The 15,083-nt window shown below is 39.4% G+C and overlaps 2 protein-coding genes across 2 annotated transcripts in view; one reads left to right on the top strand and one right to left on the bottom strand.

Moving 5' to 3' along the window:
• Window positions 1-9,776, top strand: part of FBXL5 (F-box and leucine-rich repeat protein 5) — a 23,607-nt gene extending 13,831 nt beyond the window's left edge. The window contains exons 9-10 of the mRNA XM_010297192.1: window positions 1,239-1,387; window positions 9,133-9,776. Of these exons, the coding sequence (XP_010295494.1) occupies window positions 1,239-1,387; window positions 9,133-9,209 (226 nt within the window). The 3' untranslated portion in view covers window positions 9,210-9,776. The remainder of the gene's footprint in view (window positions 1-1,238; window positions 1,388-9,132) is intronic.
• Window positions 9,777-12,043: 2,267 nt separating this feature from the next.
• The window catches only part of CC2D2A (coiled-coil and C2 domain containing 2A), a 56,335-nt gene continuing 53,295 nt past the window's right edge, over window positions 12,044-15,083 (bottom strand). The window contains exons 30-33 of the mRNA XM_010297191.1: window positions 14,713-14,835; window positions 14,025-14,083; window positions 13,375-13,552; window positions 12,044-12,350 (exon numbers count right to left, since the gene is read on the bottom strand). Coding sequence (XP_010295493.1) covers window positions 12,162-12,350; window positions 13,375-13,552; window positions 14,025-14,083; window positions 14,713-14,835 — 549 coding nt within the window. The 3' untranslated portion in view covers window positions 12,044-12,161. The remainder of the gene's footprint in view (window positions 12,351-13,374; window positions 13,553-14,024; window positions 14,084-14,712; window positions 14,836-15,083) is intronic.

Below are 15,083 nucleotides of genomic sequence, written 5' to 3'. Positions count from 1 at the left end.
CCCTCTTTCACCCACCAGTGTTAGCCTTGCTCACCCTAAGCTTCAGATAGCAGTGCTTTGTGTTTGAGGTTGTTGCTGTTCCAGTGTTGGAGTGGACTGGTCCTACCGAGTTTTGTTCAGTGGTGATTAAGTCATGCGGTGTGTAGTTTGCATGTTCACTCGTCTGTTTTTTTCATGACTCTATAATCTAGGACCAAAGGGAGATTTGGTCATTGAGTCATAGGAAGGCGTTAGTTGTGCTGCCAGTTTCCCATTGGTCTTTTTTGGATAAAAGACAGTATTTAAGAGCTGAGAGTGTGCTGCAACAAGTGTTTCTTGCACTCATCAGAATAGTTTTGAGTCCCTGAGGAAAGAGAATGAAATCTCCTAATAGAAACATTTGCCAGTTCATTTCATAGAAAAGTTGTTAACTGGTAGCTGGTTTTGTGGTTTGCTGACAGGAGAGAGTTGTACAGTGATGCTCTGAAGGCATTTCCAGTTTCATGTTCTGGCTTGAATCTGCAGCTTGGTGATTCAAGCCCTGTGGTTTTTTTCAGGTGGATGAGCTTGTTTGCGATTGATCTTGGGCTGGCTGCCCTGTGAGCTCGCAGAGAAGCAAGCAGCCTAACATGGAGTGATTGCTCAGGTGTGATGCATCCATGAGGCTCTTGCATCAGAAACCAAACTCTCTTGCACTTGGAAGAAAAATAGAGAATTCCACTTGAATAATAAGGTAGTATGTTGGCAGAGAGAGGCTCTGCTGTCAGCCCTAGGAAGATACCAATTTGGATTCCAAAATTATTTTAACTAAAAAAATACAACACATTCAAACTTTTGGAAGCATAATGCACCAAACTTGGGAGCATCATGTTTTCAGGGTGAGTTGAGGAATATACATCCCCCTGGAAGAGTTGCCAGAATCAGTGGTGTTTTGGAGAAGAATGTCTTTGTAGTTCTTTGAAATACTCAGTCACCTCTGGAGTCATTAATAAACAAAGTGATTTACCATTTAAGTCTGTCAGAAGGAATTGTTAGCTTCTGCAGAAATAGTTTAATTTTTTAGGTCTGTTATGCAGCTTCAGGGGTGATCTCCTGTATAGGGTATGAAACTGCTGGATTTAAACCTACACAGTTTATTAGAGGGGTGTTTTGGTTTTTTTGTTATGAGACACAATCAAGTCTGTGACTTGGCAATGTAGTTGAGTACTTGTCTGTCTAGCGCTGTGCAGGCTCTTAACACCTCTTCTGTCTGTTAACAGGGCATTGACTCTGGGAGGAGGACTGCCGCATTTGGAACACCTTAACCTCTCGGGTTGTCTCACTGTAACTGGTGCAGGCCTGCAGGATTTAGTTTCTGCATGCCCTTCTCTCAATGATGAACACTTTTACTACTGTGACAACATTAACGGTAATGTCTTTTTAGGAAGATGTGATGCTTTTCTGGGAAGCAATGTTTGGTTTAAGGACACTTTTTAAAACAAAACAAAAAGAACCACCAAAACCACAGTTTTCTTGGTTGTGTAGCACTGAGTTTCACAGATTAATTATGAAATGACAACTCTTAAGTAAGTTTTTGCTCGTTCGTTCTTTTGGTGTTTTTTGCTTGACACTAGTACATTTCTGTATTACCTAGGAAAGCTTTTTTTTTTGTCCATGTGTCTCATAATTTAGTTTAGCATGAGTAATAGGGTCTAGACAGTAAGTCTCCATATGGCTAATACACACTTGCCCTCTCCATATCTTACCTGTAGACCATGTAGTTCTATTTTTTCTTTATGGTCATAACTTCAGACAGAGGCTTCATTAGATTAATACCAAAGCAGTGAGGAAAAGGAAAGGAACGATGTGTTTTGCCATGCAGACCTCCCAGGTTGCAGTAGTTTTGATATAGGATATTTTTGATCCTGCTGTCATGTGTCCTTCTGGAAAATGTAATTTAGTTTTTCTGGTTTTGCTTGACTCGGGAACTTAGGGATGGATCTAAGCTGGAGAAGGATCTGGATAAATGCATACATTTGTTTATGGTGTAAGTCTTTTCAGTGTTTACCATGCTGCAATTCAGCCTATTATGTTAGGTCCAGTAAGCATTCATAGCATTAAAGATGGAAACCATGGTGTGACTTGTATTCCATGTGTGAATTTAGAACAGGTAAGTGCAACAGAAAGGAAGGGAAAAAGAGGATAATAACTGAGTTCACAGGGTTAGAAGAGCTTATTGAGTGTAAAGCAAAATTATATACCCTGGTAGTTCATGGTATTCAGCTTGATAATTTGCATCTACATTGGGATGCAGCCTCAGCAGGGGTACAGGATGCCAGAGCTTTGGTACTACAAGTAAATCTGTACTGACATTCGGGTATTCAATCCACTGAAATTGATATAAGATGATGCACTTGGATTGGATCCTAATATTAGAAGTGAAAGTATTGTCATATTTTGCTTCCATAATTTTTGCACTTCTTTTTGCACTTTTTTGACACTGATAATATTTTTTCTTTTGAGACATTTGCTTTTTGTTACTTCCTTCAGCTCCATCCACACTACAGCTTTTAATAATCTTCTAACATTTCAACCTGAACATTTTGAGGTTCCTTTTTAAAAAATCCTTCACTGACTCTTCTTCCTGCATTCTGTTGAGTTTAAAGATGTCTTCAAAGACAGTTAAAAGCCTTTTTCCTTCTACATCCAATTCCTTGCTATTTTTCCCATGTTTTCACTCTGTGTCAGTAATACCAGATTTGATGTTCTGGTTTGTCTTCAGACACTTCTGTTTCTCTCCTTGTCCCTAAAATACACTGTGCCGTCTTAGTATTAGTTTACAAAGCTGGAATCTCTTGTGTGAGTCCACCACTTTAATGCTTGGCTGTTTCATAATATCCTAAAGAAATTATTTATATTTAAACAGAATCCTTTTTGGAATTATTCTGTAAAGTTTTCCTGATCCTCTCCCTGTTTATTTCCTTCCTTCTACTGCTTGCTGGAAGCTGTGAGCTCTGCTTGGTTCTGTAAAGCATCATGCCTGCCTTTGGATGAACAGTTACTCCTGTAGACAGAAATCAACAGGAGAGTGAGGCTGTAATGGTTTGACTTCTCATATCCATTGAGAAATAACAGCATCGCAGAAGTGTGTGGCTGTTTCCTTTAAGAAGGAAGTTGATAAAAACCGAGTTCTGGCAAAATTCTGAAATGGGAAATAACCCTTCATAACTGAATCCCCTGCAGTTTTATCTGGGTGCTGTTCTTTGTATGTTCACTCACACTTCATTGTGATAGGGCTGTTCAGTGCAAAACTAACGCCTTATTCCACTCTGTGGGCAGCAGCATTCCTGTGACAGCTTGAACTATTTCTGTATCATTTGGTATTTCTAAAGTAATAGAAAGCAATAGCTGTTTCATTCAAATCAATCCATATCTGAAGCTGTTTGCGCATATATAGATTGTATCATTAACTGCTGCACAAAGATTACTGGTCTGTAAGCATGTAGAGAATAATTCAATAATTTTCTTTCCCCACCAGCTTATCAGGGATTGTTTTGGGGGGAGTAGATATGTTCTGGGATCATGTAGGAAAACCCGTCAGTCTCTTGCAGAAGAAAAAATGGAGCAAAGAGCATGGAATTTAGCCATCTCTGAATAACAAAGATACCACTTTGGTCTGTTGGCATATAAGGGCTTTACTTTCACCTACAGCCTGTTTTGAGATACGTTTTTTCTATGAACACTGAGCCTAATGGGGGCCCTTACACACAGCTTCATTGGATTTTCTGTGGAGGCCTTGCTGGGCTTGTTTGGTAGGCATGTTTGTTTGCAGTTTTCAGATTTTCATTGAAAGTGCTGGTCTAACCATAGCTGCTCTATCTTTTTAGTCTTAGTCTACTAAAAAGGTAGAGCAGCTATGGTTAGACAGACTCAGTTGGGTCTGAGTCACAGACTGGTGTTGCACAGCAGTAATATGATGGAGCAAACAAACAGAAAAGAAATTTGGAAGTTTGTGCAAATCCATTGTCTCTGCTCATAAAAACTGCTAGTATGACTTCAATTCTTGGTTTGCATACTAATGTTTAGGATCTCTACCTATGTTTTGCTCAACACTGGAGACTTGGAGTTAGATAACCCTCAGCTGCAGCTGAAAACAAATCTGTCAGTATACACTGCTTCTAATTGCTGATTTTGTTTGATGTCTAAAACACACTCACATGTAGATCACACAACTCAGTAAGAAGAGTTTAATGTTTGAGTTGCCTCTTGCCACTTAGAAGCTTGTATTTTCCCCATGGACTCTTTTGTCCAGCTGTGTTCAATCTCTCCTTACTGTATTCTCAGTTTTAAGGCCTGGAGTGCTGTCAGCTTCAGGATTAGAAAAATGAGGCTCCCTAACTTCTGCAGCATAGCTCTTTGCAGCTTTTAAGTATGATTCAGTTTCTAGAGCTTTTTAATGATGTAGTCCTCAGGTGCTGTAATTGAAGAAATAGGGCATTAATGAAGTAAAGTTGTGGTGATTCTGATGATTCACTCTTTTCTTCTGGCATTTAGAAATTCATTGGTCATAGTTTGATCTGTTTTCCAGCAATGGAGTTAAGACTTCGCAATTTCTGTTGAGACTTATTGATTCCTGTGTGCAGATTTATATGGGAATGCATTGTCATTCAATGACAATTCAAACTTCAAGAGTTTGGTGTCTCTTTAAGTCCCACAGATAACCAAGGTGCTGTCATAAGGTCTGTAAGTGTAACTTTATCAAAGGAAGATAGACAGTAGCACTTAGTAAACAGATTTGAATTTAATATTGCCTTTTTTTACAGCTAATGCTTAATTTCATAACTTTTTTTGGTAATTCCCCTGTAATGTATTACTTTTGCTACATTACCATCAAATACGGTACGCAGTATTGATGATGGAACCTCTCGCTGGTGATGGCTGTGAAAAAGAACTGCCTTTCCTTCCCTCCTTTGTGTTCCCCCCAGCTCATTCTTAACTGCTTTCAGCATTAGTCTGTGTGTGGCTACCTTTTTTAAGCTCAATCGAGAACTGGGATAGCTGAAAGCCTTTTTCTTTTCTTCCCTCTTCCTAGATGGGTCAGGGACCCATCTTGTTGATGGGTGACACGACCACATGAGTGTTTCTGCTGCCACAGGCAAGAGCTAGAACAAGCGGCTAAAGGGTGTCTTGGTCTGGGTTGTCATGTATTCTTGGTGAAAAGCCTAACTTCTTTCTAGGAAATTTTGAGTAATTTTTGTTTCACTAGTACATGTAACAAAATGGAGTAATGAAACAACGATGCTGCTTTCTTATATTGCAAGATGTGTTTATATGTACTTTATTTGAAAACACTGAGCATCATGAGTAAGCAGACCTCTGTTCTGGGTCACCGGAAGTGTCTGAAATCATCAAATGTGCATGTAAAGAGCATTACAATAATCCAGTTTAGAGTTAACTAAATCAATAATGTAGACTGTGGCAGGTTAGATTCTGATTAACTTTGCTTTCCCAGGTGAACCAGCCCAAAACACATTTAATTTAGGCACTTCACTGATAGCAGTTGTGAAGTTTTCACAGTCAGTAGAAAGAGAGAGGCCCTTCTGAAAAGTGATTCAGCCCTCTGTAAGATCTGAAATGACCATCTCACTGCACAATATAAAAGGAACTGTATACAGTTACCATATTTCTTAACTTGGTGCATCATTGAGGTGAGATGAATTGGAGACCTTGTCTCCAAGAGTCCAAAGAAAACAGGAGAATGTGGTTTTTGGCAAGATTAAAGAGGTCATTTGAATTTAAACAGAGATAGTTTGAAAAACAAAGTCCAGTCCAAATGAGTTCAGTAGGAAAGAGCGGGGAAATTGGAGATTAGGAAGCCAAAGATATGTAGCCAAAAGTCAGTTGTAAATAAAGCCAGTGAAACAAAACCGGTCTCTGTGGCTAGCAAAATTGAAATGCCTTTGCTTTTGATATCTGTATCAAATGTAAAAAGAACAAGCTAAGGAGGGCTAGGGTTACCTCCCTAGGTAGAGATACATGACCTGTGGTGGAGGGGATCAGTTGCCATGTCAAAACCAAATAGCCTTATTATTAGAACAACCATGAATGACCCTTACTACCTTGTTGTAATAAGAGCATAAAATACCCTCCAAATCATGGGAATTGCCTGTACACACTAAGAAAGAATACAGAGTGGGAGATTTCAGGACATGAAGTTTGAACCCTGAATATTTCATTTCATTGGAGTTCTTTATCAGAGGCTATAAAGGAAAGTTAGTGATGGATTAGACATAGGACAAGAAATGCAGCAAAGGAAGAAGGGTGGATTTTCACTGTCATGTGTTTAATGTAATTTGTAATTCAGTGCCTAATAAATTAGGAGATAAACCTATAAACTTTTCAGGGGATGCAGTTTACTTAGCAGTTTCTAAGTTTTTTACATTTTAAATTGCTATAAAACTGGTTTAAATTTAAATTAACAGATTAGGAAGAAAAGGTGGGGCTTAATGGCCACTGTTCAGGATGGACAGGAATCTGCGAGGTGACATCTCTCCCTGTTCCCCCCTGCAAGAGTTCTGTGCTGTGATCAGTCTTGCTCAGCATTTCCATTGCTGTCATGGTGTAAGAAATGCACACAGTAATTTCTCAGTTTTTGAGTGGTACTGAGCTGCCTCAAGTAACGATACTGGTGCTGAAGATTTCAAGAAGGACTTCTTACCAGCTTCAATATAGCTGTATGTATGGTTATATGTCCGGGTGGTTGGGAATAATCAAACTGTGATTGCATGAAACTGAATTTGGAGCTGGCAGTTGCAACTTGGAGATGATGATTTCAGAGGGCTGTCGGTGCTAATTCTGAGATCTTTCCTGTTTGCAGCAGCAGCCAAAAAAGCCACCAATGTTAAGCATCGTCAGGGTGTTGAGGACAAGATAGAGGGTGTTGCTGCATGGTCCTGGAAGCCTTGGGGCACTCACATTTGGAGTACTGCATGCGGTTTCGGTCTCCCCATCTTGAGGATTGTATGTAATGGAGTTACAGAAGATACAGAAGAGGTCTACTAAAAAGAGTTAGGGAACCGAGCTGCTGTCTTGCAAGGAGACACTCAAAAGACTGGAATATTTCAATATGGGAGCGAGAAGGGGGATGACTGTTTACAGAACTGGGAAGGCAGTGGATGAGGTCAGTGTGCAACAGTAACTCTCCAAATTCTGCAGTATTAGAGCTCAGTGACAGCAGGTAAGGTAGGAGACTGATTTAAAGCAGATGTATAATGTGCATAATGTAGTGAACTTCTGGAATTTGGTCCCATGGGGAATTGTGGAAGCAGTTGGGTATCGGCAGGTTTAAGAAGAGGTTAAACAAATGCATGCACAACTGAACCATAAACAAATACTGAAGGGAATGGACTTCAGTGTCCCTACTTAAAACAGTTAGGGATGCTGGGGAAATATAATAGGTATGCATGATAGGCTTATATGGTCTCCCTAGATAATACTTGCCGTTGCCAGTGATGAAGGTGGGGTTAGATCGACCATTGGTCAGACCTAGAAGGGCAGTTTTTATGTTCCAGTTATGGGCATGAGGAAGAACACTCTTAAAATGAGGATGGAAAACAGTATTGAAGTATTTAGTATATACACTGAGTATTATATATTGTATTCAGTATTGTATATACTGAATATATATATATATATTCAGTATATACACCGAGTATTCCCTCCTTGGGATGTTGTGGTTCTGTACATTTTATCAATGAGCATTTTACTATAGAAATGTGACAGTTGCTTCAAAATTTTGATGCGCTGCTTAGCTGTGGCAATGATGAGGAAGGTCAGCTACGACTTGGAAAATGCTGCTGCACAGAACATGCTCTGCTAAACCAGCTATTCAGAAGCACCGAGTCTCCTTTTTAAAGGACTTACGAAGAAGCTTTCAAACTCTAGCTCGTAAGTGACTTGGAGGATCAAAATTTAGTTCAGGTGAATAAAAAGATTTGAAAAGGAAAATTAGTTTATTGACAAATGAAAAGTTTACTATTTTGCATACTGTAACCATTGTCCTTCATTATAGCTTCAGGTTTGTTTTATTCAGACTCATGCATGTTAACTTAATTATCTTGTAGAATGTTGCTCATTCGTGTGTGGCATGAAGCGGAAAGCTGATTTCCAAACACCAGGTTCTCAGAAATTAATTAAATTCTGACTTTAAGTTACTGTTCAAGGTGAAAACACAAGCCAGACATACCATGGTACTCTAGTTCATTACACTATTTTGGTAGTCCTTTCTAAATGTATTAAAACCACCTTAAATACTCTTTGATTTGTCTCAAAGGGAAGAAATTTAGGTTGTCCTGGCTAGGTCTTTACCAGCTTGTTGTAGTTAACTCAGCAACCCACTTCCAATTTATGTTGGGTGCCAGAGTTCGGGCAACCTGAATGTAAATGTTTGTGTCTCTGAAGCAGGCATATGCTGCAGGAAACAAAACCCTGTACTACTAAATTTAATAGTTTATCTCACAATCACTTTAACATTTCAAATTAAAGGGATAACAGCAAGCGAAGGTAAGTGGAGGTGGGTAGAATTACAGTGTTGGTTTATACCATCTGTGCTCGCAACGTTTTCTTTCTTTTTGAATGGCTAGTGTTTAGCCTTATGGCTTCTGATAACTGCGGTGATACTAAAGGTTTTCTCTTTAGTTTTTGAATTTCCAGTTGGAGTACCTGAGTCTAGCCAACCAACTAGAAAACTGTTTCCATTGTAGTAGAAATAGTCTTGGAGATTATGGTTTCCTTGGTAATGCTGTGAAGTCATGATCTGAATTTGAAAAATGGGAGTTAAATATACATTGTGAAAATACGCCTCAATTCTGAAAGCTAGCTGTGAGAGCTTGCTTAGACTTGCTCATTTAGTGTTGCTCATCGTACATCTGTGTCATTTTGAATGTGTTATCTTCATGGCACCAGGCTATCAGAGCAAAAGTCTCTTGAAAAATGACTGTTCCAGTTGAGATTTTTATACTGTGGTAGTACTGGCAGTGTTTCAGACTTCATTCAGCACTGAAGTTTAGGATATTAAAAGAAAGGAGACAGTTTCTGAATTAACCAGGTTACGAGAATTCTGAATCTAAATAAATGGCCTTTTCTTCTTTTCACATCTGTTCTGTTTTTGTGCAGGTCCTCATGCTGAAACCGCCAGTGGATGCCAGAACTTGCAGTGTGGTTTTCGGGCCTGCTGCCGCTCTGGCGAATGACCGCTGACTTCTGATCTTTCAGTCTACTTCATTTAGCTGAGCAGGCTTCCTTTCATGCACTTTACTTACAGTTCGCATCTTGTGTTAACAATCCTTGGAGTGAGATTTGTTTCTACTAGCCTGACCCTGCCCACAACTTCAAAATCTTAATTATGAGTGTACTGTACAGTGTTGTAACAATCTCACAAAATCTCATTTGGTTTGAAGGGTGTTGGGTTTTGTTTTACTTAATTTGGGGAAGATGGGAAAACATTCTGATTTTTTTTTTTAATGCCACTTTCTTCCAAGTTTGGCACTTAAATATACTTTACTGGATTATTTTGTGTTAAGTGGATGTTTTTTTATTTTGAATCCATAAGTACCATATAAAGCTCTGCAGAGAATTTGAAATGTACTGTTTGTATCTGGGTAACAATTATACATCTTTAGGAGCCTTGTTTCTCCCCCTTTCCTCTCACCCTGAAGTCGTTCTTTATATTGCAAAACTAGGGAAATTCCCACCTTCCTTTTGCATTTGGTTTTGTATTTGGGCTTGAAAGACATACTCAAATAAAACATTCCCACCAACAAAAAATTTATGTAGCAGTTGAATATATATGCTCTGAAGACACGATATCCAGGCGTACTATGCCAGTAGGCTGCAGAGATTGGGTGGGTGGGTGTTGTGGTGGTTGCAGAGCTGTGAACCTTGCAGTGTGTGGGGGGGGTTGTTTTGGGTTGTTTGGTTTTTTTCTTCCCTGTGTTAAGATGTGTTTTTAGAACAACTTCAAGGGAACTTGAACTTCATTCATATGAAACCTGTGGAAGACAGTGATACATTTTCCCCATTGCTTTGATTCTTTTTTTTTTTTTTAAAGACCCCTCATTGAACAGTAGAGACTAGCAGGGAGGCAGAGAATCCATTGCTGGGCCGAGTGAAACCTGTGCTAGGAAGGGTGATGAGTAATGCCGGAGCGGTGGGGGGTGGCGGGGGGAAGAGCCTGTTGCAGGAAGAAGTGAGCATTGCAGCCCCTGCTAAGTTGCAAACTTTAATGGCCACTTGCTTGTGTGACTGGCATAGCTGCAGGTGGCTTTTCTCTTGGGCAGTGGAGGGGCTGGTGGCAGCCTTTGTAAAAGGCAAGACAAATCCTGCCTAATTTTGAAGGCTGGCAATATGTCAAACTATTACTTTTTACCTTTTTTACTAATTGGCTAAGGTCTTTTGAGTTGTATTTATTTACGACAGCAGTCATGGTGACAGATAACAGCTTAAAAGATTGTTGGTGTCTGGGAAGTCAGCCTGCAGGCATAGCTGGAGATTACAATAAACTGCCAAGTTTTGACACTTGTTTTGTTCCCGCTAATACTGAAGAGTAGTAAGGTAAGAAAAATATAAGTGAATGTAGAATTGGTGCAGAGTTGGCTGTTCATGGTTACCAGCTGAACGTGGGCTAGTGGCAGAATGTACAGTGCTCAGTTAGAAGCCTACAGAAGGGGTATAAAATGATGCTATTATTGCAGCAACTGCTGCTTCAAGTAAGCTGCATTTAAATTTACTTTGGTGCCCATTTGTGCAATGCTGGCTGAGGCAAAGCTGAGAGGAGTAAGGTACACAGTGGGTTTTCTTGCATCTGTCCCTGTTCCAGACCTCTTTTGTTTCTGAGGCTGGGAAGATACGGCCGGAGGTCCTTCTCCTCCTTGCTGCTAGGTGGTAGTTTCCATGCAGACTGGTAGAGACACAGCTGAGGTGTGTGAAATCAGCTTGCAGAAAGTTCTGTTCACTTGCACCATGTTTCTTCTTTACCCTTCTCTGAAGGGGAGCTGCACTAAACCTGGGAGCTACCATCAATGTTCAGCAAAGCACCATGTGATGACAGTGTAGCTACTTGCTGGTGGAGGCTTATAGGGGGAACCTGTGGTGGCAACCACAGGCTCTAAACCAAAGAGTCTGTGTCTAGTATTTATTAGATGGACTGAGTGTAGTTTGGAATTAAGCTGAAGAACAATCTTAACTTTGATCTGCTCTGATGAACATCCTTCCTAGCTCAACTCACCATCATTTTTGCTTGGAATAGTTTGATTAGTAAGGTAACTGCAGGAAAGGAATATCTATTTGCATCAGCAGTAACATCACTACATACACAGTAATAAGTGAATTCGATTTTTTAGTAAACTATTCTTTCAGTAATCTTTCACTAGGGCTTAACTTGCAGCTAAGGTTCTCAGACTCCAAAGTAGTTTAATCAAATACTTGTATAAAATGAATGAGCTTCCACTTAAGTTTTGGTATAAATATTTATTAAATACTTTGTCTTTAACTTTTAAAGAAAATATTGTCTTACACCTCGAAATGGTGCTGGCCTTGTACAGACACTAAGAAGTAGCAGAAGCACCAACTTCTTAAACTGAAGTATGGCCTTCACTGATGGCTCTTTGGTGCATGGAATTTATTCATGGGTAAATAGTCCTGGTCTTCACTCAGGAACTTGGGTACTGGAAAGCTGTAACTATTTGTATTGTAACTGAATGATGGTGTCTTTGAAGAGGAAGAAGGTCTGTAGCTAAAATAAACTGACTAGCTAAAAACATAATGTTCAATGCATGAATCCAGGAACCAGGTTTCACCTGAGAATAAGGTGGCCAAACTCTACCATTTGACTCTGCAATGTCACTGTATGTGGGCATGTGTAATGCTTTTAAGTGTGTGATGTCCCACTGGGAGCTATAGAACACTGTATAAAAAAATCACTTAATAGTACTGGAATTTTAAGCTGTTAGTCTTTTCCTTAGTGACAGTAAGTAATGTCTTCAAGTGGTTGAAGGGTGAATAAAGCTCATGTGTTTGCAGCTACTAAAAATCAGGTTGTCATTCTATTTTCAAAATGCTTGGCATAGCTCAAAGCAGTAGTGTGAGAAATCTGTTATATTTACCCTACACAAGCTAATTTCTTGAAGTATTCCGACTGGTCTGTACTACCTATTTCGAACAAGTGAAGCAATGTAAATCCATACAGAGAGAACATTTTGGGGATAAGCATGAATATACACGGCTAGAGCAAATTCAACATTGGAAACATCAATCGTATGAACTCCTGTGCTGTATACAGCTTCTATTAAAGGTCTGACTTCAGAAAATGGCCTATGAATAGGAAATCCAGAGACCTGGGAGAAAGGAGGAAAAAACACATACGGTAAGAAGAACAGGTAAATAAACACATAGTTTTAAAAATCTGCTTTACTGTGCATGTAAATTTATTTTTTCTATTGCTGGCCTGAGGAAAGGCAATTAAAAAAAAGCCCATTTTGTATTTTAATATCACCTCTCTATTTCCTATACTCCAGCCAGGCTTTGACATTTTTCCTCTTTAGTCTGGGTTAAGTTCAAAGTGAAGATGTTTATTCTATATTATTGAACACATCCAGCATAACTGCTGCTTTTCTGCTTCTTAATTGGTTTTAATTCATTGTGTTCTCTTGTCTGCACTGGCTGGGGATGTGAGGTGGCAAGTGTCTCCTGCCCATAATACATTTCAGGTCCAACAGGAACTGAAACCTCAACTCACTCTGAAAATTGCCATAGTTGTACACCGCATTATTGCCACGTGTGTTTTACATGAAGGGCAGAAGGACCTTTAGAACAGCCTGCAGGAAGAATGCATGGGTGCACCGTTGGCTGCAGTCAATCCTTGAGCAAATTTTCTTCTGTCTTTAAAGGGTGGAGCAAAGGCTAAAAATTTTAAGTAAAGCATGTTGTTGCATGGGCTCCTGCCCCTGTATGTAGCCACTGCCAGGTTCTTACTGACCAGCCTTAAGAGCTAATGCACCAATTGGCCCATAAGCATCCTGTGCTCAGAGACTGCACTTGTATGTATGGATGTATTGGAGGTAGTGACTGTTGTGGTACAGCAGTACTACAAGAACAACGCAGCCAGTTTATCTTTACATTCTTATCTTTATGTTCAACAGAAGATTTTATCTCCAACATCTACAAATAAAATAAATCACCCCTCCTTTGCTCTCTAAATATTACACTGGTTTATCTTTAGCGTAAAAGCTTTTGTGACTTTTGGTAGCAGAGGAAATAAATAGCCTAGGACCCTCTTCTATACCACAAAGTAGTGATACTAAATCCTAGGGATTTAGATTCCTGTTTCTGTGCACAAGCCAGGTATGTTGACAGCTGTACCCTGTAATCTCCTAGCTGTTTTTGCAGCTCTGCCTGATGGTTGTCTTCTACATCTTTGCCTTGGTTTTTTTCCAGCAGTGGCAGAAAGTTACGTAGGGTAGAGGTACAGTATCTGTTCCAACGAGTTAGATGCCTTGGTCTCCATTCCATAATCTTATCTTTTAATATTTTTTCAATCCTGCAGTAAAATACACTGATTATTACAAGGCTAGTATTTACTGAACATAGGAACTGATCTCCCTTGACACACTTGGTACAGATTACAAGGAACACAAATGACCTCAGCTGAATTTGCCCAGGAATGCAATGCCAATGTAGCTATATGGGGCCTGCATGTTTGTTAACAGGGCTAGGGGCTTACAGCCCTTTTGGACCACACCCTCTAATCCCTCTACAGCATTTTGGCTTATTAGGAAACTTTACAGCAATGCTTAATCACTTCTTTCTACCTGGTAACCTCTATTAAAATAGAGAGAAAACTTTTAAAAACACTGCAAGCTATGGTTTCTGATTGTAGGCCATTCTCAAATCCTATCAATCACTCAAAGCAGGTTTTTAGGACCTAGGTATGAACATGCTTGAGGAATATAAGAAGGTGCTCCAACTCTACTGCTCTACAGCAACAGCATTTGTTTCAGAGGTAGAATTACCTGCCCTGCAGTTCCACCGCAGCAGCCTTGTCCGAATGCTGATATACTAATTCTTCAGGCTAGCAATAAAGAATAAGTTTAAATGTTAGAAAGCACAAACTCTTCTAGCTATACTGCAGTGTAACTTCAGGAGTTAACTGCCTTGCTGGTACGTGCATGCATTCACAATTATGCTAAAATAATCAATTTTTTAGTAGAGATAATAAAAATAGTAATGAGATATTTGTGTGTAATGCTGGTGTTTTTTTATTTTCCTAGTAAACTTCAACAGCTTTACCTTCGATAAACTAGAAAAATTCCTGTTTGTTTACTAAGGATGTGTGTACAGCTTGAAATAGTGCCTTCCGAGCTGTAAGAGAAAAGTTGACATTTTTGTTACAACACCAAGGCACTTCTTTGGATAAGGTTGTGTTAAAGATTTGTCCCGTTTACTTCACTGTTGTCTGAGAACTGCCACAGATATTTAGAGGACAAGAGATGTGCATTCATTCTGTATAAAACCAAATAGTTTGCTATATTCCTGCATTCATTTTTTTAAGAAGTGCCTAGGAAAATCTTTTTAAAACTCAATGCTATTACATAAGTATACTTAACCACGGAAGTCCAAATAACTTAGTCTCTGTTTCTTTATACCAGGTCTGTGATCTCTCAACCCCTCAGATCGAGTTGCTAATAGATACATTAATACCTGAATGCTGTGGAGACCAGGGTAGGGCAAGCTTCTGGAGAAGAACGACTTCCAAAGTTTTGGTTTGCTGATATCAAAGTTTATCCTTATTGGGGAATCATATTCTTGCATATTAAACCAAATCTATAAGAAAGCAAGTTTGTTTTAACTTTCAGTGTATAATCACAGCTATGGAACACACACATTCCACTTGCATGAAAATAAAATACTATATAATCTTGCCCTCCTTACAGCAATTACCAATATGAGTTCATATGAAATAAGGTAATCTTGTATAGTCCCAGCTGATGGGCAAATTTTGCATTCTTGCATCAAGAGGGATGGTGCTGGTCTGTCATGCCTTGTGCTTCTCACTGTGGTTGGAGACCAGA

The sequence above is a fragment of the Phaethon lepturus genome, unplaced genomic scaffold, assembly GCF_000687285.1.
Source record: "Phaethon lepturus isolate BGI_N335 unplaced genomic scaffold, ASM68728v1 scaffold10651, whole genome shotgun sequence".
NCBI lineage: Eukaryota > Metazoa > Chordata > Aves > Phaethontiformes > Phaethontidae > Phaethon > Phaethon lepturus.
This window is presented reverse-complemented; position numbering and strand designations above follow the sequence as displayed.